We start from the raw sequence: 26,473 nt of genomic DNA, 5'->3' as shown, positions 1-26,473 counted from the left end.
AGATGGGAAAGGATCTTGAAAGATCATTTAAAGCATAGCATTGACACTGAAAGAAATACACCTATGATACTGTAAAGACAGGTACTTGGATGTGTATGGAGATTTGGAGACCAAAAACCTGGTTTCGTTGCCCCCTGCAACATTGTGTTGCCTTTCCTCTTTCCTCTGTACTGACTGGGCTCACAGAGTTTCAGAATTTTGTCCTGTAAAATGAGAATCATACTACCTGCTTCAGGGCACTGTTCCATTAAACCAGAGACTGTACATGGAAGTACTTTATAAATTAGGAGATGTGAGTCAACAAACCACCATCTTACACATATATCCAATCTCCTTGAAGATGTCAATACTGAGTTTTTAGTTTAACTTATTTAATTTTTTAAGAGATGGGTTCTTGCTCTGTTGCCTAAGCTGCAGTGCAGTCATAGTTCACTACAGCCTCGAACCCTGGTGATACTCCTGCCTCAGCCTCCAAAGTGGCTGGGATTACAGGCGTGCGCCACTGCACCCAGCAACAATGAACTGTTTAGATGAAATTTATTCATGTGGGGGTTCTATGGGCCAAACACTGAATCCCAGGTTGGCTTCTGGCACACTCTGATGATGACTTGTTATAACAGTTGGGGTGTGCTTGAGGAATACAAACTCACTTTAATATTAATCTGAGCAAAACATCATTAGGTAAATTGCTGCTGCAGAAAAAAAGAGACAGAAAACTGCATGATATACTCTAATGTCAAATACAAATGGTTTTGGTTTTTCATGTTCTTTCCCCCTCCATTCACACAGATATTTGAGAGCTCAAAGTATGCATCCATACCATAAAACCCTTGACTGCAAAATGTCCTTGGAATTATACTGCCATACCAAACACTAAACTTATCATTACAAGGAGATAAGCTGATGTGCCAGGGAAACCAAGAGTCTTGAACTTCAGATGTTCTGCCACTTGGTTCCCATCCTTGAAGTACCAGGGGACAACAAAGGCTAAAGGCTGGACCATCTACGTATAGCCTAGAAGCCCATCTGGCCCTAGCCATGGATTCTGATACCTTCTCAGGTGGATGCTCTGTTGTGTGTGGAATATGCCGGCATTGAGAGAGAGAGAGAGAGAGAGAGAGCAGTAAGTTCAGGAGGCAGTTACAGCCAGATCTGAGCCAGAGGCTGCATCTAGGCTGCCTGAAACATTTGCATCCCACTTCTTTTTGTTCTCAAGACCTACAGGGGTAAAGGCCAGAAGGTAAAAAAAAAAAATATTTGGGTCACTTGTCCTGCTGCCTGGAATACTGGCCCTGTAGGGTTCCCTAATAGAATCTCAGGTTCCTGGGGCTCAGTACTGCCCAATCAGGAGCACAAAGGAAAGCATAGCATTCACTACCCACAGGATCACTGAATTTATGGCCTGCCCTCCTTCCTTCCTGTCAAGTAAATACTGCATGTTTAGGATGACCACATTTTCCATACCAAAAATTATATCATAAAAATCTATGGTCTGAGAAGAGGGTACCTTTCCCTTAATGTACCTCCCATTGGAGGATACAAAGGGAGAGATAGCTAAACAAAGAATAATATAACACAACCTAAAAGTGTTGTAATAGAAGTATAGGCAGAAGGCAAGCAGATCCATCTAGGGGAGCTGCGTGAAAGAGCAAGTGCCATTTGAGCTGGGTATTGAAAGCCAGGAAAGAGTTCGTTAGCTGGCTGAGACGCAGGTAGATGAGCGTAAACCTAGATGAGGAGGCAGGAAGGGGCTGACCTGACAAAAGAGCAGTGAGCAGCAAGGGGCAAAGGTGCCTGCAGGCAAGGACCTGGATATAGGAAAGTTGAACTTTTTTTTTGTGAGTGATGGGCAGCTGGTGAATGATTTCAAGTAGGAGGTTGATATGATTACATTTGTCTTTTTTTTTTTTTAAACCAACACCCAGGCTGCAAATAGATTATGAAGGAACAATTAATATACATTTGTTGAGTATAATAGCTAACACTTTATTGTGTATATGTCAGGCACTGCTATGAGGGTATTACATATGTATTCTCATTTAATTTGCATGACAACCCATTTTTACAAATGAAGAAGGTGAGATGTATGTGACATGCATCTAGTAACTGTAAAAGCTGGGAATAAACCCAGACAGTCTGGGTCCAGAGACCATGGTTCTCACTCTGCTGTTTCTTAGTGAATGCTTATAATGACTGTGGCCTTTTGATGGGGGTCCAGTAACGGACAAGAAATGCCTTGCCCTAAAGGAGGATACAGGCTGCAGGAATGGCAGCAGAGATTAGGAAAGCCTGAACCAAGGCACAAGTGGGGATACACAGTATATCTGAGAACTCTTTGGGAGGTGAGATGACCAATAGAATGTGTAAGGTAAGAAAACTTAAGGATGGCTCAGGCTACTGGACGGAAATTCCATTACCTGATATGGGGCACAGGGAAGGAGGCATAAGTGTGAGTCAGAAACACACGGAATTCAGTTTGTGACACAGTTTTTGGGGTGCCTGTGAGACGTCCAGATGGAGTTGTGAAGAAATGTGTCAGAATTACACTACTGGAACTCGGGGGAGCAGCCAGGGTTAGATTCACAGATTTGGGAGGGAGTGAGATTATCCAGGGAGAGTTGGTAGAATAAGAATAGAAAAGGACCATGGACATTTAAGTTGGGTGAGAAAGAAAGAGAAAGAGAAAAAGAGAGAGAGAGAGAGAGAGAGAGAAGGGAGGGAAGGAGGGTGGGATGGCGGGGCGGGGGGGAGAGAGAGACAGAGAGAGACTTTTAAAAAGCAGGATGGAAAAACAGTAACAAATGCCAAAGCCAGACTCCTCAGCCAGCCTGTGAGTAACAGGGAGTAGGTGGTAAAAAGAGCAAAACATTCTTATTTTGGTCCTAAGGATGCCTGAACAGAAACAGAGATTATACCCGGTGTTAGGAAGAAGGTAAATATCCCACAATCAACTGTTGATGATCCGTGTTCATGAAAATGCCTAGATAATCTTAGATCGCTGGAAAGTCACAAATTATTTCTTTAGACTTCAGAGACATACTTGCCACTGCTTATTATTTTGGAGGCTTTAGCAATAATTCTTAACTAGGAACTCTAAGTTAATTATTTTTACATTTGCACACAGGTTTGATTGCCACCAGATGCTCACTTTTTGGTAACAATAACTCAGCAGTCAGGTAATTTCATAAACATAGAACTAACATAGACATTCTTGATCCTTGTAGATCATAAATGTGATTAAATTACTCATATTTTTGCTCACAGATAACAATTAGAGAAAAATTGCAAAACAATGAACACCCAGTATTTAATTTCATTACCTTAACACTATGATATTAGAGATACAGTCTCTATGTAAGTTTAGAATTAGGCTCTTGGGGTGGACTCTACCAGTTCATCCTTTAGCCACAGCAGATCTTCCTAAGGCCTCCTCTGTTTCAGACATAACAACGTTCATCTCAGACTTATTCTAACCAGGTCTTCCCTGGATTAGTCAATTTGGGATTGTTCTCCCCTCAGCTGACTTTTTGGTACTTCCTAAGCATGGTGTCTCACACACAGAATGCACTCAATAAATATTTGTTGAATAAATGTAGGAACTGTCAGTTCTGCTTAGTGTAAGCTGTTCATCCCAGCACTCATTTCTTGCTTGGCCCCCTGTTATCAGTCAGGTCTAGACAGCCACGTGGCATCCTGGCACTTCAGTGTGGAGGCCAGAAGAGGAGAGGAATCCTCACCCAACAGTCAGGTTGTGTGTGTGTGTGTGTGTGTGTGTGTGTGTGTATGGAGAGAGGGACAGAGATACAGAGATTGGGAGAGACAGAGAAAGTTATTGTCAGAACTTGGCTCACAGGATTGTGGGGGCTAATAAGTCCAAAAGGCAGGCAGGCTAGAAACTCAGGCAGGATTTCTATGTGATAGACTTAAGGCAGAATTCCTTCTTCACGAAACCTCAGGTTTTGTTCTTATGTCCTTCAACTGATTGGATGAGGCCCACCCACGTTATCAAGAGTACTCTCCTTTACAAAGTCAATTCATTGTAGATATTAATCCTGTCTACAAATACCTTCACAGCAACACCTGACTAGTATCTGACCAAGCATCTAAGCAACATAACCTAGCCAAGTTGACACAGAAAAGTTGACATCCCAGAAATGAATGCGGGGAAACTCATACAGGTTTTCAGGTGGTAGGAAACATTTAGTCAACAATCCAATTTGGGATTTCCAGAGGATTGGTGAATTGTGGTTTCTTTCTGGCCAGAGTTGGTATTCAGGACAGTGGTGCCCTAGGTGGAGAGGGCAGCCTAGCAGTAGGTGTTTCCTGGTGGCGAAAACACTTGGGGTCAGGTGCCTTCTGCCATCTGGTTCCTGATGGGCCACTGAGTCACCAGGAAGGCTTTAGTTCCCTCCAGGAATCTAGACATCAAGGCCAGAGCCTAGTTGAGTGGCTACCGCAGGCCACAGCAGGGTAGTTTAGACAAAGGCTGTGTGCCTCCATTTCTTTTGGATGTCCCCCAACTCCAGGGGTCAATGTGGGGGAGGGGAGCTCCAGAAATGGTGCTGGCTGGAAGACTGCCTAGTGAGTATCAACAGCTGTAATGATGGCAAGACACCCTCCTGGAGTTAAGGGGCCTGGGTTCCAGGCTCAGCCCTGAACTAGCTCCAAGCATGACTTCAGTTTCCATATCTATAAATTGGGAATTATCATACCTGCCCCCTTTCCCCCAAAGAACCATCTTGAGGACCAAATGAGAAAAAGGTGCACAAAAGTGCCCTACCCAAGTGATTCAAAGACCACACACAGGAGGGTGGCAGGCTGCGGTCCTGGAGAAAGCACAGGCTTCAAACACATCATTCCTGGGTTTGAACCCTGTTCTTTCACTTACGGGCATGTGGCCTTGCCCATGTTTTTAAACCGATTACAACTTAGTTTCCTCATTTCTAAAATAAGAATGACACAGCTCTATTCATCTCCCAGGACTTCCATAAAAAAGTACCACAAATGGTGGCTTAAAACAACAGAAATTTATCATGTCATAGTTCTGGAGGCCGGAAGGCCACATCGAGGTATTTGTGGGGCCAGGCTCTCTCTGCAGACTCTAGGAGGATCCTTCCTTGTCTCCTCTAGCTTTCAGTAGTTGCTAGCAATACTTGGTGTCCCTTGGCTTGTAAATGCATCACTCCAATCTCTGCCTTCGAATTCCCATGGCATTCTCCTCTATGTGTCTGTGTTCAAATTCCCTTCTTTTTATAAGGACGCCAGACATTGGATTAGGGTCCAGCCTAATCTAGCATGGCCGCATCTTCACTTGAGTACATCTGCAAAGACCCTACTCCCAAATGAGGTCACATTCACAGGTCCTAGAGGTTAGAACTTCAACGTATATTTTGGTGGCGGGGGACACAATTCAACCCTTAACAACAACCCCCATCATAGGGTTGGGAGCATAGGCCAGAGCTGCAAAGGTGGACAATCCCCCTTTCTCTAGAGCTGGGATGTGGGGCCTGGCAAGGGGTCACTTCTTCAGCAGGCATGTTGGGTGATCTCCTGGTCTCTACCCTGTTGGGCAGCCTCAAGGTACAGGCTCTGTTCTGGAGCATACCATGGCAGCTGAATCATGGGCACTGAAAATGACTGGTGTATTGGGCAAATCTGTATGATGCTCTGCACTTAGAGCCAGTTCAGCTGACAAGAGGAAAGGAAGGCTCTTCTGGTCCAGCAAGATAAACTAGCAAAGTCAGCTATTTGCTGGCACTGTAATGACTATCCACTGATGGATGTGACCCAGCCAGGGTGACTCTTCCTCTGCTCTTCCCACCGGCCAGTATACTTGAAGGTCGTGTCTGTACTCTGCTGCCTATTGGTGTGTTCTCACAAACTCACTGTGACACTCACCCTGGCCTACCTAGCCAGAGGACTCTTTCTGATGGGGGCATGGAATGCAGAAAAGGGCAGGCCAGGTATAAATGACATTAAATTATCTGCCATTTATTTTCCAGGACAGATCATCGAGAGAGAAAGAATCTACATTCCCTCACCAGATGCAACATTAGAAGTGAACACAGGTGGACTTGGAAGTTGGCAATGTGCTTGAGAAATGCTAGGGTGACTTATCTGGGCTGCAGGCAAGGGAGCAAAGTGACCCACGGGGCCAATCACCAACACAGGATCCACCAAGTATTGAATGACCATTCTTGGTCATCGCTATTCAGAGAGGCAGAAGCAATTTTCACTGGAAAGCCCACAAGCATGACTTTTCCATCCCTCCAGTTTGCAAGTTCCTGCAGCTTTTTCTCCTACAGGAGAAAAAATAGCCCAGCACATTTGCATTTAAGTCTTGAAATCTAAATATTTCCGTGAGTCATTCATTATTCCCGTATAACTCAGTGTTTGCATGCAAATAACTTTAATGACATAAATGCTTATAAAATAAGTCTCTTACCATATGAACGCGGTAAAGAATGCTAATTCCCAGAGTCATGAATGGCTTAGAGAAATCAATCACCTTCTCCCGTTCAGCTGTAATGGTGAGGCCTGCCACAGCCAGATCTGCTTTCTGAAAGGAACAGAGACAGCCTGTCAGTGGGGTGGCCATAGGAGACGAGGCACAGAGACTTGTGACCAGCAACCGTCACTGCTATTGGAGATGTGATGCTGGTCTGGCTTCTTGCTTGAGGAGTGGCCCTAAGTCAACACAGCATAAGATCTGAGTGATCACTCATAAAAGTACATGGATATCGAAGCTATAACTCATGTTCACTTGTTGTTAGATCCCTTTAAATACATAAATAATTTTAAAAACAGGGGGTATCACTACCAGACTGTTCAGAGACAGTCTCAAAGTTTCCTAGGGTAGGGGCTCAGGAGGAGGAAATTGGAGGATTGGGCTCCTGCATTCTCAATACTTTTTTTTTTTTTTTTTTTTTTCTGGAGAAAGGGTCTCGCTCTGTCGCCCAGGCTGGAGTGCAGTGGCGCTATCTCGGCTCACTGCAACCTCTGCCTCCTGAGTTCAAGTGATTCTCCTACCTCGGCTTCCCGAGTAGCTGGGACTACAGGCGTGGGCCACTATGCCTGGCTTATTTTTGTAATTTTAGTAGACACAGGGCTTCACCATGCTGGCCAGGCTGGTCTCAAACTCCTGACCCCGTGATCTGCCCACCCTGGCCTCCCAAAGTGATGGGATTATAGGCATGAGCCACCGCACCTGGCCCATTCTCAATATTCAGTAGTGTTTGTTTTGTTCAGTTGACAAAACTCCACTGAGTGCTTATGGTGTGTAAGAAACTTTGCTGAAGGGGCCTACAACGAAAAGTAAAAATGCTGGAACCACAGAAATCAGAAAAACCTTAATGCAACCCCATTTGTCCCACAGTGAGGAAGCAGAGACCAGGAAATTGAGCAAGTGGCCCAGCGTCACAAAGCTCATCCCAGCTGGCTAGGATTCAGGCCTCCTGGATCCCTGGCCACTTATGTCGCTGTCCAGGTGAAACTTCAGATGTCATTAGCAGACCCAAAGAAGAGTCTCTGGTCCCTTTAATGCACGACAACCAGTATTTGTGCAATAGAGGCTTCCTTCCTTTCCCCTTGCCTCCAAATTGTACCTCAAGTGCCCACATCTGATGAGAGTTAGCCCTGAATCAAAGCCTTCTGGGAAAGATGTTGTCGACTTCCTCAATACTCTTCTATGTCAGGAAGTTTTTCCTTGTATCTAATTTAAATCAATCCTGTGGAAAGCAAATCTGTTTCCTATTAGTCTACTCTCCTACACACGGGGCAGTGGGAAAAGCCCAGAACTGGTGCTCAGTTCTAATGCATGCTCTACTCTAACAACCAACTAACCAACCTGGACAGTCACTTCACTTCTCTAGGCTTCTTTAACCTCATCCATAAATCAAGGAGAGTGCCTGGGGCCTTCCCAGCAATCCTCTATGGTGGTTCTCAAAATGCTGTCTATGGGGCCACCTACCTCCAAATCACCTGCTGGGTCAATTAAAATGTGAATTCCTGAGTCTCATCCTAGATTTCCTGGATCAGACTTCCTAGTGGTAGGACCCAGGAATCTATATTTGTAAAAAGCTGCCCTGATGATTCTAACTTATACTGTACTAATTGTTAAGAGCCATGTTTTTATGACCTGGGCACTGTACCTCAGACTAGCCTACAACGATTTACATTTTCTAATGCTGGTCGATCAGTTGATGCGAAAGATGAAATAAGAAAAGTGAAGTGTGGTCCAACAATCTACAAACAGGCTAATCAGTTCTGAATGACCACGTACAAACATTGCAAAGAAAGTGGGGAGACAGATGTGCTGGCCCTCATTTTACACACAAGGGAATTATGATTTGTGTACAGGAAGGATAAATCCATTGGCAAAGGTCAGTATCTTCTCCACCTCAACCCCAATCCTCCATCACCAATTCAGGTTCCACCCCATAAAGCAGTCACACGATCCAGCACAGCTTAACAAACTCGGAGCCTTATACGGTGAGGTCATCCTTAAAAAGTGACTAGGGTGCAGATGAAGGGGATTTTCACTAAAAAATAGAAACTGTGAATGATCCATTCTGTATTTCTCCAAGACAATGCTGATGACTGCTAGCAAGTGAATCGACACTTGCGTTCAAAGTTAGGTTTGATTAGAGGATTGTTAGTGCCTTCATTTGGGGGACTCTTTAGACAGTTGCTTGGGCCGTTCAGAGCCTCAGCCCCTCCACAACAGAGGCACTGATTTGAATTCAGCTTTTGAGCACAGGTGTCAGGCAACAGAAATGAACCAAATTGGGAGCCAAGCCCTACCTGAAACTTGAGGGGAGGAAACAAGAGTTAAATGGGCTGGAATGAAGAAACTGGAGGAAAGATGGCAAGACTAGAAAAATTAAAAGTGATGAAATGGGCATGAGGTAAACGTGGCATCCATTCCTTTCTCTGGTTCTTTAAAAAAAAAATCCAAGTCAATTAACCAAAGTCAACAACTCCATCCTCAAGTTTATTTTCCTCACACCCTGCTTTCCTCCCAAAGGGCAAACTTTGGATTAAAATTTGGAAATCATTTCACAAGTCGATAAAAGTTGGCCAACTGTGACATTATGCCAAAGCAATTCCATATGTCCCTATGGAGACACATCTGCAGATGGGCAGCAGCTCACTACCAGGGTTCTTCCCTGGGCACAGGGAGAATGACCACATGCCGAGGGAGAGCTTGTGCCCCACATTTGGACAGGGCATTTCTGTCTACTCACTCACTGACACTTCCCTACAAACAGGGAACCAGCTTCATGCATACTTTGCTGGCACATTCCCGCCAGCCCCAGTCTTTCTTTCCTTTGTCCCCGGTCAAGAGGACGCTGGGGGTAAGGGAGGCAGAGAAGGAGACAGGAAAGGGCAGTGACAAGCTGAAAGAAGCCATGAAAGGTTTGTGGTGGTCGTTTCTTGCATTTAATATTATATTCTCAATATAGAGGAGTAATTACCTACTTTAGCTCAAACGCACTGGGGTATCAGCAACAATCACACGGGATCAGATTATTCCAATCACATGTGCATTCATTATTTTACCTAGTCAAAAAGACATTATGGCTGGGCGCGGTGGCTCATTCCTGTAATCCCAACACTTTGGGAGGCTGAGCTGGGTGGATCACCTGAGGTCAGGGGTTCGAGACCAGCCTGGCTAACACGGGGAAACTCTGTCTCTATTAAAAATACAAAAATTAGCTGGGCATGGTGGTGCACGTTTGTAGTCCCAGCTACTCGGGAGGCTGAGACAGGAGAATGACTTGAACCCGGGAGATGAAGGTTGCAGTGAGCTGAGACAGTGCCACCACACTCCAGCCTGGGCAAGAGAGAGAGACTCCATCTTAAAAACAAAACAAAAAAAAGACATTATGCTATAAAGCAGCCTTCATAATGTGCCATGAAACCAAACTAGTAAGATTGGGGGCTGGGACTGTGATTCCACCCAGGAATCACTGGTGTGGGAGGCTGAGGGGCATGTACAATGACAACTCATCCAAGCCCTTCTGCTCTTCTGCCTCCTGGGAGGCAGGTGGGGGCCAGGCCGGGGAGGGGTGGGCGTGCTCTCAAGCGGAAAGAGCAGGGAACAGGACGTCAGAAGATCTGGCTTTTGGTGACTGCTCCTGCTTTCACAGCCACTTGAAGTACACTGAGCTCCATCGAGACAGCACCAGGGCAAGTGAGAACCAGATGGGAAATGGGCAGCTCTGTGCCTTGATGCAAACAAATAGCTAAACACAGGCAAAGAAGACCCTAAGAAGCTGAGAGGCAAAATCTCATCAGGTGCACAGTCTGTGCAAACTTGCTGGGAGGAGCAGGAGAAGCAGCACCCAGCTGTCTCAGTCAGCTTTGCCAAGTTTTCTCAGAAGTACTCAGTGCTGGAAGGCCAAGTCTGCTAAAGAGAAGGGAAAATCTGCAGACAGGGCAAAGGTGGAAAAGGCCTGTTATGAAAGAGAAATGAAACCCATATCTCTCCTAAAGGGGAGACAGGAAAAAAGTTAAAAGATCCTAATGCACCCAAGAGGCCTCCTTTGCCCCTCATCTTGTTCTTTCCTGAGTATTGCCCTCAAATTAGTGGAGAGCATCCTGGCCTGTCCATTGGTGATGTTGCAGAGGAGCTGGAAGATGTGGACTAACACGGCTGCAGATGACTACCAGCCATATGAAAAGAGGGCTGTGAAGCTGGAGGAAAAATGCCAAAGGATATTGCTGCAAACTGAGCTAAAACAAAGTCCGATGCAGCAGAAAAGCGAGTTATTGGGGCTGAAAAAAGCAAGGAAAAACAGGAAGAGGTGGAAAACAGGGAAGATGAAGAGGAGGAGGAGGAGGAAGAAGAAGATGAAGACCAGGATGATGATGACGAAGTTGGTTCTAGAGCATTTTTTCTTGTCTATCAAGCATTTAACACCCACCCCCCATACACAACCCATTCCTTTTAAAGAAAATAAGTGAAATGTAAGGCTATGTAGGATTTGTTTTTTAACTGTACAGTGTCTTTTTTTTTGTATAGTTAACACATTACTGAATGTGTCTTTAGATAACCCTGTCTTGGTGGTATTTTTAATGGCCACTAACCTTGCCTGGCACAGTATGGGGTTGTAAGTTGGCACAAACATTTCAAGCAGGCTCTTGGTGCACAGCACAAATTAGTTATGTATGGGGGTGGTGGCTTATTCATCTTTAGTTGACTCTGATGAAGCTTACACACGATAACTGTCGTTCTGTCAACTGAGTACCACTCTGTAATTGCAACAACAAAAAGGTTGCAGCTGTTTGGTTGACATTCTGAATGCTTCAAAGTAAATACAATATTTATTTTATTTATTTATTATTTTTATTTTTTTGAGACAGAGTCTCGCTCTGTCTTGCCCAGGCTGCAGTGCAGTGGTGCGATCTTGGTTCACTGCAACCTCCACCTCCCACGTTCAAGTGATTCTCCTGTCTCAGCCTCCCAAGTAGCTGGGAATACAGGTGTGCACCACCACACCCAGCTAATTTTGTATTTTTAGTAGAGATGGGGTTTCACCGTGTTGGCCAGGCTGGTCTCGAACTTCTGACCTCAGGTGGTCCGCCTGCCTTGGCCTCCCAAAGTTTTAACATTTTAAACCAAAAAGAAGCCCTGACTCTTGTCACTTGTGGGCCACAACCTCATCACAACCTTAGGCAAATTATTCTACCGTCTGGAATAGCGTCCTCAACTGTAAAATGAAAGGGTTGAAGCAGAGGGTCTCTAAGCTCCTTTCCAGCTGTCGAATCCCCTGCTTTAATGGTCTCACTAGGAGAGACAGAGTTTACATGAGTTATCCCCACTTTGCTTAAGTGGATGATGGCAGTCAGCAGTATTGAACGCTCTGAGGAGGAAACTGATGACCAGACTAGTCAGTGAAGAGCAGCAGCTAGCAGGGACGTTTGATTTTAGGGAAAGAAATTCAGGAAGGGGCCATCTGGGGAAGGCACGTCTAAAATCGTAACCCAGGGGAGATGGAAAACCAGAAAAAGCTGGGACCATTAGAGCCACAGGGTAGGTCTGCCGGAGAAAGAAAAGGACTGGTGAAGGGAAGCAGAGAGTGCTCCGCGCATCCCATGTGCCCAGCTGTGGCATGGGGCGGATGTGTGCCCGCTCAGGGGTATATAAATACATTCCCTCCGAGAGAAAGACCTCTCTCCTCTCCCTATTTTTGACTGAAAGTGTTCTTTGAAGAGCTTTGTGTTCTGCCTCTGAGAGATCCCCTCTTTTATCTCCTGGATGTTTGTAGAGTTTACAAGGGGAGAGCAGGCGGGAGCCAGCCTGGAGGTGACTTCCAAAACATACTCTCTTTGGCCTCCTGGAGATTAATAGGGGCCATGCAGCTGCCACCATTTCTATCAAAGCCTGAAGGCTTGGTGCAGCCACTGCTCTTCTCCTGGGACATGAGCCTGGGTGGGAGGAAGATGAGCTTTCACAATAAGGCTGTGGTCTGCATCTGCCTGGGCCTGCTGCTCCCACTCCGGGAGAATGGCACAGGAATGCTCCCACTCCCATTCCTGAGAATGGCATGAGGAGTGGTCTAATGGCAGTACCAGAGCCAGGACCATCCAAAGCCAGCAAAGCCTTCCCATCTCCCTCCCTTCTTTTTCAGACAGCTGCTGCCCCATTTCGGGCAAAATTCCCTCCCTCCCACTCAGCAGTGCCCTAGCACCATGGCGCTGATCTCTTTTTATTTTATTTTATTTATTTATTTATTTTTTTGAGATGGAGTCTCGCTCTGTTGCCCAGGCTGGAGTGCAGTGGCGCAATCTCGGCTCACTGCAAGCTCCGCCTCCCCAGTTCATGCCATTCTTCTGCCTCAGCCTCCCGAGTAGCTGGGACTACAGGTGCCCGCCACCATGCCCGGCTAATTTTTTTGTATTTTTTTAGTAGAGACAGGCTTTCACCGTGTTAGCCAGGATGGTCTTGATCTCCTGACCTTGTGATCCGCCTGCCTCGGCCTCCCAAAGTGCTGGGATTACAGGCGTGAGCCACCGCGCCTGGCTATGACCTCTTGCAGCCTCAGGCCTGCCTCCTTCACCTGGCCTGACTGCCCTCCCTTATACACAGCCATGCTAATAGGAGGATGGGATGGGTCAGGAGACCTGCCAATGCCTCTGCTCCTTGCCATCCAAACGTCCATGTGCAACTCACTTCCCTTCTCTGGGACTCATTTTTCTCCACTGTAAAATGGGGCAATATCTGCCTATCAATATTATGTGAGAGTCAAGAGAGATGACGGTTGTGGAAGAGCCTTATAAATCATAAAACTGTAGAGCGCTGCCATATCAATAAGGGGCTAACAAGGCAGTAGAGGGGGTAATTGAACTTAGTTTTCAGTGTGGCCTAGAACTACCTGGACTCGCACCCACTTACTTGTGGTATGACCTTGGGCAATTCATTTATTCAACTTTTTCTAAGCCTCAGTTTGCTTATCTATAACGCGGGGATAAAAAGAGTACCTAGCTCCTGGAATTGTTGAGAAGATGAATGAGGCCATGTCTGAAAATGCTGAGCATGGGGCCTGGTTCGAAGTAAGTAGCCAGTAAGTGTTTGCTGTTGGGATGACAATGCTGCTGCTGCTGCTGCTGCTGCTGAACTTGACAGTGAGGATCATCTTAGCAAGGGCTTACGGAGACCTTATGATGAGTTGTGGGCATGCTTGGAGGCAGGCAGGCCTGTTCTGTGTATGTGCAGCCCTAACTGGTCACCGCGTCCCCCACTCTGCCCCCTGTGGCCTTTCCCGGGTGACCTGGAGCACACGCACAGCTGTGTTGACAAAATGTGCTTCTCTGGTGTGACCGTCTGTCTATGTGGACCTATGTGGGGTCCAGGCCTCCCAGACCTCATGCTGTCCAGTCCTTTGGAAAACTCTGGGAAAAATCCAGTACCTAGCTTGGAAAGCCAGTCACTCTCCCCAGTCCCTTCCTCCAAACATGATTCTCCTTTGGGGAGAATGAATTAAATGGCCTCTCCAGCTCCCTTTGAATCCTCTTTCAGATCCTCTCTTCTATCTCTGATCAGCTTCCAGATCTTTCTTCTCTGACCTTTTTACAGTGCACCCCCTCACCCCAGCTTTCTGCCCTCGAGGAGGCCAGCTGCCCCTGCCCCCTCTCCATGCCAGCAGCTTTCTACAACTTTACAAGTGAGGCCTCCACGTCTCCTGTTTCACCTGCTGCTGGGGCTGCAGAGTGCCTCCCATTCTTCAATGTCGTTTAACTCTGTAATTGTGTTACTTAACTCTGGAAAGCTTTGGGAGGCTACAGTTGGGATGAGAAAATGCTACCCAGAATAAGCATTCCTGGAAACCTTCATTCCAAGGTAATTGTCTCTGGAGATCCCCTGTATATTGAAAAGGCTTATGGAATTCCAAGCAAGGCCAGGCCTGAGGCTGTGAAAATGAGGCTGGCGTTATCTGTAAACACACAGATAGGCAGCAGCTCTGTGCCTAGCAAGCCTGGCTTTCCTGGGAGGGATAATGCACATTTGGCTTTGGATGAGGATATGGGCCGAGGGTAACATGGGGCTGCTGAGCTCACTGGGGGATTTCAGGGTTGGCGGGGGCTGCCTGCAGAGCCCAATGCCCCCTCCCCGCCTGTTTCCTCCTCTCTAATGCTCAGTGTACCCTCGCAGCTCTCCACTGACTCTCTGCCCTGCACCAGGCAGTGTGCAAGGTGCTGGGATACTATGGTGAACAAATACAGGCACAGTCTCTGACAGGAGGGAGCTTGGTGCTTTCAGGGGCTGTGGGAAGGCCAGAGTGGCTGGAACACACAGGGCCAGGAGCATGCTGTAAGATAAGGCTGGAAAGGCAGGCAGGGAGCAGAGGATGCAATGCCCCAGACAGCAATCAGAAGGTCCTGAAGTATTTTCTACAGTGAATGTCCTACAGTATTGGACTTGTAATATCAATATAGCTAACACATATCTCTTCCTATGTGTCAGGCACTGAACTAAGCCCTTTACATGTTACCTCACTCAGTATCCACAAAACCTCTATGAGATAGGTTACTATTATTATCCTTATTTAACAGATGAGAAAACTGAGGCACAGAGAGGTCAAGTAACTTGCCCAAGGTTGCACAGCAAGTAAGTGGCAGAGCCAGGATTCAAACCCACGTAATTTGGCTTCAGAGTCTGCATGCTGAATCTGCAGCATATTCAGTCGGCTCTAGTGAAGAAAAAGATTGAAGGGAGGCAAGAAAGGGCCCTCTGCACTTTTCTCCTCACTCCCTTGCCACGTATATCACCACACTCCAGGCAATCTGGTCTCCACCCCATCACTCCACCAATGTCACTCCAGCCAAGGTCAGCATGACCTCCATGGTACAATTACCAAGGGGTACCTAAGTCCTTGTGTTGCCAAGCCTCCTAGCCTGCCATTCTCTCCAGTCCCTGCAGGGGCCCTCCTAATAAGGCCAAGGTCAAAGACATAACTCTGCTTCCCTCCACCTGCTCTGACCTGTGACTACATTGCCTGGGTCACTGGCACCAAGCCAAACTGGGTTCAAGTCCTAGCCCTGCCAGTTACTAACAGTGTGACCTTAGATAGGTGTGATACCCTCTCCCAGCTCGTTTTTCTTATCTGTAAAGTGGGGATAATAATTGCCAATTCAGAGATGTTATGAGGACGAAGGAAATAATACATACAATGCACAAAACACATTACCTGGGATAAAGCAGGTGCTCAATATTTCTAGCAAAACTCACTTTTGCACCACAACAACTATACCTGTCCTCCCTCTTTAAGAAATTATTCACGACTCCCACTCCTCTGCAGTCCAGCATGTGGGAGTCTGGCCCTCACGGTCTGCCTACTCCTGCAAGTTCAGCCCCATCTGCATCACTCCTCTCCCAGACACTGCCCCTCCCCTGCAGCCGGGCCAGCTCAGCTGGCTCTCAACACACCTTGTACTTTTCTGCAGTTATATTTACTCCACATCAAAAGTCCAAACATCAACTCCACCTACTCTTCAAGGTCTATTCTAAGTTTACCATCCTCATAAAACCTTCTCTGATCATCTTCCCAGGCATAAGCCCTCCCTTCTCTGTCACCAAAGACAGAAGGCAATGCTCGTGCCACCCGCCGTGGCATATACTATAAATTTCCTTGTATTAGCACAGGAGGCCTGGACTCACACTCCAACTCTGCCACCTATGAGCTGCATGACCTTAACTTCTCTGTGCCTCAGTTTTTTCATCAATTAAGTAGGAATAATGATAGTTCCCACCTCCATGGAGCTTCTATGGGAATTAAATGAGCAACCCACACAAAGCTTAGGCCTGACACAGATAACTCACAATAAATGTTAGCTCTTACTATTACTGCTGTTTACATTTGTGTGCATATCTTATCTCCACATTAGATAAACTTCTTGAAGCAGGGATCAAATCTTTAAAAAAACTTAACATAAACAAGATTTCAAAACTGCCATTAGCCCTGTTTTGGAGACAAAGATGCTGAGACCCAGAGAGGTTCGTAATTTGCTCAAATACACACAGCTAGGACATGAAGAAAGCTAGCTTCAGACCCCCATGTATACATTCTCAGGACTGTGCGCTTGGCTTTTTTATTACTGCACTGGTCACAGTGACTCTCCCCAAGAGGGCACACAATCAGTCCCTAGTGAGGAGCCAGTGCAGCCAACAGCGTGGGTAAGGAGGGGACCCCCCCCAAACGTGGCCTGCCCTCGAGCCCCTCCTTGCTGGCAGCTGAAGCAGGCTGATTTCTTCTTCTTTTTTTTTTTTGAGATGGAGTCTCGCTCTGTCGCCCAGGCTGGAGTGCAGTGGCGCAGTCTCGGCTCACCGCAAGCTCTGCCTCCCAGGTTCACGCCATTCTCCTGCCTCAGCCTCTCCGAGTAGCTGGGACTACAGGCGCCCGCCACCACGCCCGGCTCATTTTTTGTATTTTTAGTAGAGACGGGGTTTCACCGTGGTCTCGATCTGCTGACCTCGTGATCCGCCCGCCTCGGCCTCCCAAAGTGCTGGGATTATAAGCGTGAGCCACCGCGCCCGGCCAGCAGGCTGATTTCTGACAGATGCCTGTATGCAGCAGGGATTTTTGTCAGGAGACTGGAACATTAGAACCAGATGCAGGTCATGCTGTGGGTGCGATCAGACATCCTCCAACCTAAGGAAGACTTGAAGCCGTAGGTTTCCCCACTAGAGGGCGCCCTTCTCCCCTTGCCCCGCCCCAGACCTGGTTCCCTCTAACACCTTGGACAACGTCATGTGGGACGCCCAACCAGAAGAGCAAGGGCCCCATGCTCCAATCCGGCTTAAAGCAGCTGTCAGCGGAGGGGTGTTAATTACAGCCCGGGAAGGAATGGAGATGACAGGCCCAGGCTGAGCCAGAGGCCAGAAGACTGGCTCCACGGAGCTGCTTCCAAATTCTCCCCAGCCCCAGTCCTTTTGTGCTGTGCATTTGAGCAGAATAACATCTGCATCTCAGCCCATTTCAAATTAGATTATCTGCTCACTTCCTGTCTTTTGATCAATTTACCTGCGGGCGGCTTTCTCCCTCCCACCCTCACCTATTGAGATGCCCAGGGAACTTGCCAGGACTCACTGGGGTCACTGAGCTGCAGGGCAATGAGATCAGAAGGAGCCAAGGAGGCTCACTCCCACTCCTGGCCCACGCGAGCATCCGCAGGGCTCATCCCTTAGACTTCAGCGTCACATGCCTGAGAACGCACACATCTGCTCTCCTGCCACATGAGTCAGGCTGTCTGCCCACGCCACCCACCGCGGGCTGGAGACAAAGAGAAACTCTTAGGGGTCACATGGCACCTGCAAAATATTTGGTGTCCTTGTCCACTGGGGAGACTGGATGCCAACCCCACCACTTCTCCCTTCTTTCAGAACCAGGATATAGGAACAAAGATCAGGGAATAAAGGAAGAGTAAATAGCGCCCAATTGTTCACCTGTGCCAACACACGCACACGCACACACACACACGTCTTTGCTAACCAATGCAAGCCCATGTTTGTAGAAATCATCCCTGCTCACTGGGCCGGGCCTATCCACAGCAATGCTTGAAGAGGCAGAGGCCCAGTGGAGCATTAGCATTCCTGGGAAAGTGACAACGTCATCCGCAGGTCCAAGTGCTCCCTGGTGCTATTTCTTGAGGTTACAGCTTACTCCCAGGGCTGGATGAATTTCTTTAGAGTTAAATTAAAGTCCCCATGAAATATTTAGTTGGCTCCGCACAGGGCTGTGTTATTGGCCTATGGAGGGCAGATTTTAGGAAAGAACCAGCGCTAAGGAAAGAAGGGGCTGGCAGTTCATTTGCAGGTGAAACTATGTGGCACAGAGGTCCAAGCTGGCTCAAGAGGCCAAGCAGATACTATTTACCCTTGACCCTCTTGTTACAGGCTTCCATTCACTGGCCCACGAATCCTCTTGCTTTTTGGGGTCAGGCAGCTGCGTGTTTGAATCCCGACTCTGCCAGAAATCTGAGCTTCAGTTTCCTCCTCTCTAAAATAGGCAAAATAATGTATACTTCTTATGATTGTGGTGAGGGTTAAATCCAACTCCCTTTGTAAACAGAGCTCACTTGAGGTCCTGCTTCTTACAATCCCCTCTTCCCATTGCAGCCAGAGGGGTCTTTGGGAAAGCTAAAGCAGATGATGCCATTCTTCTCCATGTTGCCTTCTTGCTTTTTTTTTTTTTTTTGAGACGGAGTCTCGCTCTGTCTCCCAGGCTGGAGTGCAGTGGTGCGATCTCGGCTCACTGCAGCTCCACCTCCCAGGTTCCAGCCATTCTCCTGCCTCAGCCTCCCCAGTAGCTGGGATTACAGTTGTGAACCATGCCAGGCTAATTTTTGTATTTTTAGTAGAAAAAGGGTTTCACCATGTTGGCCAGGCTGGTCTCTCACACTCCTGATCTCAGGTGATCCGCCTGCCTCGGCCTCCCAAAGTGCTAGGATTACAGGCGTGAGCCACCATGCCTGGCCCGCCTTCTTAATCTTTTTGATGCCATGGACCTCTTTAACAGCCTGCTGGTACCTGTTAACCTCTTATTTTAAAATATTTTAAAATGACTACATAGAAATTCAGTTATCAAAATATGTGTACACTTTTTGTGCTATAGTGGTATCTGTGCCTCTTCACATAACAAGAGCTGGAAGTGTGTCTAACAGCAACACTAAATTAATACCATTGGTGACAAAGTCACAGGTGTGGTTAATACCACGAAGCTTTGTTGACCACATTCATAATTGAAGGAAATACTACATTTCTGTTTGAACTTAGAAAAATATATAGATGTTAATTTTTCCTTTCTTTCTTCTTCTTTTTTTTTTTTTGAGACAGAGTCTCACTCTATCACCCAAGCTGGAGGGCAATGACGTGACGTAGGTTCACTGCAACCTCCACCTCTCAGGTTCAAGCTGTTCTCCTGCCTCAGCCTCCCAAGTAGCTGGGACAACAGGCACACACCACCACACCTGGCTAATTTCTGTAATTTTAGTAGAGATGGGGTTTTGCCATGTTGGCGAGGCTGATCTCGAACTCCTGACCTCAAGTAATCTGCCTGCCTCGGCCTCTCAAAGTGCTGGGATTACAGGTGTGAGCCACTGCGCCCGGCCAATTCTTCCTTTCTAGTTTTGTGGACTCTCAGTGCTATCCTCAGACCATGGGTGTATGTGGACCCTAGGAAAAGAACCGAGAGACTTCCAAGTTCATAGACAATAAAGTCCCAACTCCTTACCGTGGCCCACCAGGCATTGGTGATACGGCAACCCGCTCACCACAGTCTAGCTAGTCATGCTAACCCCCATCCTGATTTCTGAACATGACAAGTTCACTTTCCACCTTGGGATCTTGGAGTTTACTCTTTCCCCTCCACATATGCTCTGCCCTGGCCATGGCCCGGCTGGCTTCTCACCGTTCTGACCTCAGCTCAAGCACCATACCATCAATGCAGCCTTCCCTACTTGCCCACTTAATGGGCCGCTCTCCTTGAGACACTCTGGCTCATTATACTGCTTTATTTTCTTCACAGCAGAAATCATGATCTGAAATTGTCTTGTTTATTTACCAGTTTACCTGTTGATTGTCTAGAGTGCCATCTTCAGGAGGGAGTGACCTTTGTCCGCCTTAGTCATCATACATCTCCAGTGTCCAGAACCTGCCATGTGCCAGGCACTACATAAATATTTGTTGAATGAAGTCATGATTGAATGAATGAATAGACAAATCCAAGAAAGAGGAGTTCAGTTAACATTATTCTCTATCCTTGGCTCTCAACTGAGGGAACAATTTTGGGTACACCCCTAGGCCACCCATTTAATGTAACTTAGGCCATTATTAACCTTTTTTTTTTTTTTTTTTTTTTGAGACGGATCTCGTCTGTCCCCAGGCTGGATCAGTGGAACTCTGCGTACTAAGCCCCCCTCCGGTTCATCCATTCTCTCCTCACCCTCTCAATATTTAACTTGTACCTCATTTCCACTGGAAAATGGGTTATTAATACATACTTCATAGGTATGTTGGGGAGGTTAAATTAATGAATACACAAAAGGCATTTAATCCTGAAACAGGGAAGTTCAGAATTGCAACTTAAAGGATTCACTTCAATTTTATTTATTTTTTAAAATTATTGTTTCAGAAAATTCAATGTAGGTATTGAAGGGAGTGAAAAGAAATCTCATGATTAAAAAACTAATATGCCTTATAGATGTCAGTGTTTATATAGTTGAGGTGTGAAAGAGAAAGGGAACTGAGAGCTTAGGTCCAGGCAGGTTATGGTATGTGGCAAAACCCAGAGAGGCCTGAGCTTCACTCTCTCACATCACTACCACCATCACCATCACACCTGACTTTCTGAAGATTGACCAACAATTTACATGTCGAATCAAGAAAAGAAATTGAATCCTATCTGAGTTTTCAGGAAGGTATGCTCATTTCTTTTCTTTTTCTTTTTTTTTGAGATGGAGTCTCGCTCTGGTGCCCAGGCTGGAGTGCAGTGGTGTGATCTTGGCTCACTGAAACCTCCACCTCCTGGGGTCAAGCAATTCCCCTGCCTCAGCCTCCTGAGTAGCTGGGATTACAGGCACACACCACCACACCTGGCTAATTTTTTTTGTATTTTTAGTAGAGATAGGGTTTCAGCATGTTGGCCAGACTGGTCGTGAACTCCTAACCTCAGGTGATCACCTGCCTCGGTCTCCCAAAGTGCTGGGATTACAGGCATGAGCCACTGTGCCTGGCCGATATGCTCATTTCGAACCCAAATGCACCCTTTATTGATAAAATCTCTGGCCCACAATACAGTCACCAATAGGCCATGGGACCAGGGGCACTGCATTTTCACCAGTGAGTCCACCCTCTTCTGCCAGGCTCCCATCCCTGCTGGCTGCCAAAACAGCTGGTTAAGTTCTGGGTCGCTGACAACGCGGAAAGCTAACTGGCCCACATGGGGATCCAACCTGCAGACCTGAACTAATGAGCAAGGGCTTGTGCTGGCCTAGCCAGCCCTACACTTATTTCGAGGCTATGGGTTCCAGGCCTGATCGGGGGGCCTGTGTAAAGCCGGCCTGGGCAAGCCCAGGCGAGAGGTTTCTGCCGTTGTAGGAGCCCGACAGTGCCACCAGCTCACGGCGCTGTCTTCCTTTCATTTTCCCTCCCGCTTGTCAGCCCTGTAATTAGGAATGGTGAGATTCACGAGCCTGTTATTAGGACTGGTTTTGTTGGGTGAAATAAAGTATCACCAACTTCTGGGAGCATTGCCCACAGCCATAGAGAACTTCTAGAGGCCTCCCCTGTGCCCCGTCTCTGTTCCCACTTTTTCACCCATCCCCTACAGCTCCTGCTAGACAGAAGGGATGCCCCAGCTCTGCCTCAGAGACTAGCCCTGAACTGCCCCACCTCCCCAGGGAGTGAGCAGTGATGTGACCAATCAGATCCACAAAGTGGACAGCATCTGGCCCCTTCTCATTTCCAATCAGTATGTGCACACGTTGAAACCACCGCAAAGGGCAGCAGGGCATTTTCTCAGGAATCCCTGCCATTTTTTGAGGAAGAGAGCTGGAGACATTGTTGTGAACCTCTGGCCACTCTTCCTGGGTGATAAAGGTATATTTGGTCTTTTTCTGAGAGGTGTCCCACTTGTTGACATGGCTCATATGCCCATCAATAGTCATACCCCAAAAGTTATTTTTCACAGATTGTTCTTGAGATCCACAGCAACGTCTAAGGTTGGCAGTAACCTATTTAGAGATGAGGAGAATGAGACTCAAGAAGTTATGTGGTGTTAAATTTGGAATAATGGTTACCTTTGGGCAGACGAAAGGTGTAGAGAGTGAAACAGGAAAGAGGTGGGTGGGGACAAGGGAGTCTTCAGGATGCTGCTAAGGGTATATTTCTTGATCTGGACAGTGATTGATCACACAGGGATGTCCTCTTTGTGATCATTCATTAAGCTGACACGATTTGTGCACTTTTCTATATGTCTATTTCAATATATATTTTTTTAAGTTAAGGGATTTTCCCAAGTAGAAGAGAGAATGGCCACTGTCGAGCCTGCCACTAAACGCTCTGCTGACTCTGTGGTGAGGAGCCTGGAAGGGAAGGCAGGGCTGCTGCCACTGTACCGACTGCTGCAGTGGTGACCTCACACACGCAAGGAAGCCACACTCAGGCCTGGCCAACCTCCTGTGCACCTCTCTTTACACATCTGGGTGGATTCTAATTCAAGAAGGGGTAAAATGCACATCTGGATGTTTTCATGGATTTTCATTCTCATTCGGATGAAGAAGAGTCCAGATTCCTCATCTGGCACAAACAGCTTAACAGATTGTGAAATTCCCAGAGGAGCCAACTCTGCCTGCTGCAAACACCAGGCAAAGCCCAGGGGGAAGACTTGCCTCCCTGCTGGGAGCTGTAATCGCCCTCCAGGACTTGCCAGCCATCACCCTAGAGAGGTCCTAAAGCCCAGGGGAGAGGGACCAGTCCGTCCTAGATTCAACAGTGATGCCCTGAGAGTGTGCTGGGTGGATGAACTACCCACCAGAATCTGACGCTAGGCCAGAGAGCCATCAGAGGGTCCTGGGTTTAAGTCTGCCTCGGGCTAGCTGTGTGACCCTGGGCAAGTTACTTAGCCTCTCCGAACCTTCTTTCTCATGAGTAAAGTATGAATGGTACCAGTTTCCGCTTCATGGGTTTGTTCTGAGGATTAAATGAGCAAATGGGGCTGGGCACGGTGGCTCATGCCTGTGATCCCAGCACTTTGGGAGGCCAAGCTGGGTGGATCACGAGGTCAGGAGATAGAGACCATCCTGGCTAACAGGGTGAAACCCCGTCTGTACTACAAATACAAAACAGTTAGCCGGGCGTGGTGGTGGGCGCCTGTAGTCCCAGCTACTCAGGAGGCTGAGGCAGGAGAATGGCGTGAATCCGGGAGGCGGAGCTTGCAGTGAGCCAAGATTGCTCCACTGCACTCCAGCCCAAAAAACAAACAAACAAACAAAAAAACATGAGCAAATGGATCGGGCCTAGCGTGGGGCAAGTGCTCAGTAAGTGTTCGTTGCTATTCTTTCTATTATGCTGTTCCTGATTCTGGCATCTTGTCTCCATCCTTCGTGCATGAGCCCCAGAGATCCAGCCTCTGCTTTGGGCAGCAACATCCTGCCTGGTAAGTTTTTCTAAGGCTGAGCCCTCCTATCCGATTTGCTCCTAGTAACTCCCCTTCCCTGTTGGCCAGACTAACCCCAGCTTGCACACTTGCTGGACTTACCAGCCACACCTAGCATCTGTTTTGATCTCCCGCCTGTGTCCCACTGTTTGCCATCCTCTGACAGCCAGCCAGGCCTCTGTCCCACTGTTCTGCCGCCACCTAGGACACGGCAGGTCCGTGCAGGGTGTCTCCTGGATCTGGATAGGAATCTGTCTGGCAAGAGTCAACAATGCCTTTCAGTGCAGTCCAAATGCATCGACCATACTACACGCTGCTATTTCTAAGGATCTAGGCCTTCGTATTGTTGCCTCAAGAGCAAATGCAGACACAGCTAGGGCCAGAGTTTGGCATCAAGCGAGGCACCTATCTGAAGGCTGCGTAAGATAAGGAATAATTCCATAGGTTCTGGAAAGGGGTGTAATACAACAGGACTCTCAGATGGCTGCCTCTGTAGCTGCCAACACCGCCATCAGCACAACTGAGCCAGGCCTGGCTCTCACGCTGACAAATGGGAGGATGTCAGTTGCTCCTGACAAGCTATAGGATGGCAAGAAAAATCATCTGTAAAGAAGCCCCCCAGAGCATATAATGACTCTGGCCAGGAACTGTGAGTTGGCGAGGCCAAGCCAGGCAGTACGCACATCGAACACACCATAAGACCTTCTGGTGAGGGATGGCCAGAGGGCAGAGGGAAGATGGAGGGAGGTGCCACATTTGGAATGCTTTGAAGCAGGACTATCTATTCACAGGAAGGCAAGGGATGAGCAGGGCCTGGCTGTGGGGTAGGGCAGGGAGCAAAAGCAGCAGGATGGCCTGACTGAGGTACCACCCTATAAGCGAGAGGTGGCAACTGCTGGGGGCAGCTCTGCACAGCAGTCAGGAGAACACATTGACCCATCTGAATTTGAATCTTAATTCTACCACTTCCCAGCCACGTGATCTTGAACAAGTTAGTTGACCTCAGAGCCTCAGTTTTCTGATCTATAAAATGGGGGCAATATACTTTTGCCCTTGTAATGTTGTCCTAAGATTAAATAGGAGAACACTTGTAAAGCAAGTATTGTTCCTGGCACACAGTAATGAGGCCAGTACTATCTGCGCAGCAGGCACAGGCCAAGGTGGCATAGGGAGCCATGGGAGTTGAGCACAGTGTTGGGAGTCTGGGTGAGGTAGCTCCGAAGTCCAGATGGGTGGAGTGGGCACTTGCTCTGTGACCTCCAGCCTGCTGCCACCACGCCTCACCAGCACACATACTTCAGGAAAGAAAGCCTGCAAGCTTGATAGAGCAGATTTATCCTAAAGGCAGTTGGACCACAGATGTGTGAGTGTTAGGGGCTGCACCGATACCCAGTTAGGCTTAAAGCTTAAAGAATGAAGCAAGGAGTGGCTGCAACTTGGAGAACAAAATTGGAGACTGGAGGGTCAATCCTAGAGTCAGACAACTCCCCCTGGACCTCCCCACCCCATGGAGAGAGGAGGGAGGGCAAGGGATGCTTACATTCTTCTTTCTCAAGATAATACTGCCCTGGGAAGTGTGGGGCCGCACATGCAGTGGTGTGAGTTGGAGGCGCAGCTGTGGGAGCCGGGAGGGTGGAGGCAGGAGCGGGCGGCAGGGATCACAGGAAGTGAGTGCAGGTGGGAGGGCAGCCACTTCCTGCAGCCCCAACCTGCTAAACGCACCGGTACAACTGGACTGCTGCTGTGCTTTCCATGTTAGCAAAAGGATCTTCTGAAAACCTACAACTGGTCTCCAGCCTTGGGCTGTTTGATCCAGGCTCCAAGTGCTTTGGCATCAACGCTGGGATGGTTAATTCTCTTCCACATGCCTTTAGAGCATCCATCCATCCACCCATCCCCTGGTGGCTGAGTGAGTGCTATATGCCAGAGCCTGTTCTGAATGCTACCAGTAGAGGGATAAAGAAGACAGCTATAGTTCCTGACCTCAGGAAACTTACATTCAAGTGAGCGGAGACAGTCAATAAACAAATAGTCCCATAATAAGCAAGATGGTTTTAGATCTTCTTTGAAGATCATAAAACAGGGTAATGTGGTAGAAGGTGACTAAATGAGAGGATGGGGGTCCTTCAGGGTGGCAGAGAAAGAACACTTCTCAGAAGATGGGACACCAGGCTTAGACAGAGATAATGAAATGGAAACAGACTGGAGATTTGGGAGACAGGTTTTTGAAAGAAGAAAGCACAAATGTGAAGGCCACATGCTGGAATTGACCATGCTGTGTCCAAGGAACCAAGAGGAGGCCAGTGGGTGTGGGGCACTTGAGGAGAGATGCAGAGATGTCGACTCTGGATTAGTTCTTCCGGATGGACAGGATGCTGGGGAAATTGTGGCTGGTGCCAGGCAGGGCAGAGAGGAAATGGTTATGCTCATTGAAGACGTGAGCAAATGGTAGCCCAGGAAGATTCAGATACTAATTTATGGTTCTGGGACAGACCCTGGCTTCCAACTCAAGATAATATTTCTCTAAGCCCAAGAGGACTAGTGGGTGCTCCACCACTGCCATTGCCTAGATACCTAATAAGAGGGGGCCCAGACACCCCCACCTCCTGGGGGGAATATCTGAGGGCAAAAAGAGAAGGGGTTGGAACAGCGCATATAACCTTGGAAGGCTGCTGGGCCTTTCCCCAGTAGGATCAAGACTGGACACATGCGCACTCTGTGTTGATGAATGATGCTACTGTGGTCTGCATGGCAAGAGGAATGAACCCAGGCTGGCCTGGGAGAGGGAAGACTGGGGCCTGGATAAGCATGTCCCA

At 47.7% G+C, this 26,473-nt stretch overlaps 1 protein-coding gene across 3 annotated transcripts in view; it reads right to left on the bottom strand.

Moving 5' to 3' along the window:
- The window catches only part of GRIK4 (glutamate ionotropic receptor kainate type subunit 4), a 483,112-nt gene that overhangs the window by 41,847 nt on the left and 414,792 nt on the right, over positions 1 to 26,473 (bottom strand). For all 3 annotated transcript variants that reach the window (XM_032167730.2, XM_058446675.1, XM_058446676.1), the window contains one exon: positions 6,446 to 6,559. In XM_032167730.2, the coding sequence (XP_032023621.1) occupies positions 6,446 to 6,559 (114 nt within the window). The remainder of the gene's footprint in view (positions 1 to 6,445; positions 6,560 to 26,473) is intronic.

This window comes from Hylobates moloch, unplaced genomic scaffold (genome assembly GCF_009828535.3).
Source record: "Hylobates moloch isolate HMO894 unplaced genomic scaffold, HMol_V3 SCAFFOLD_11, whole genome shotgun sequence".
Lineage (NCBI taxonomy): Eukaryota > Metazoa > Chordata > Mammalia > Primates > Hylobatidae > Hylobates > Hylobates moloch.
The sequence above is the reverse complement of the archived record's forward strand: the minus strand, read 5'-3'. Positions and strand labels throughout refer to the sequence as shown.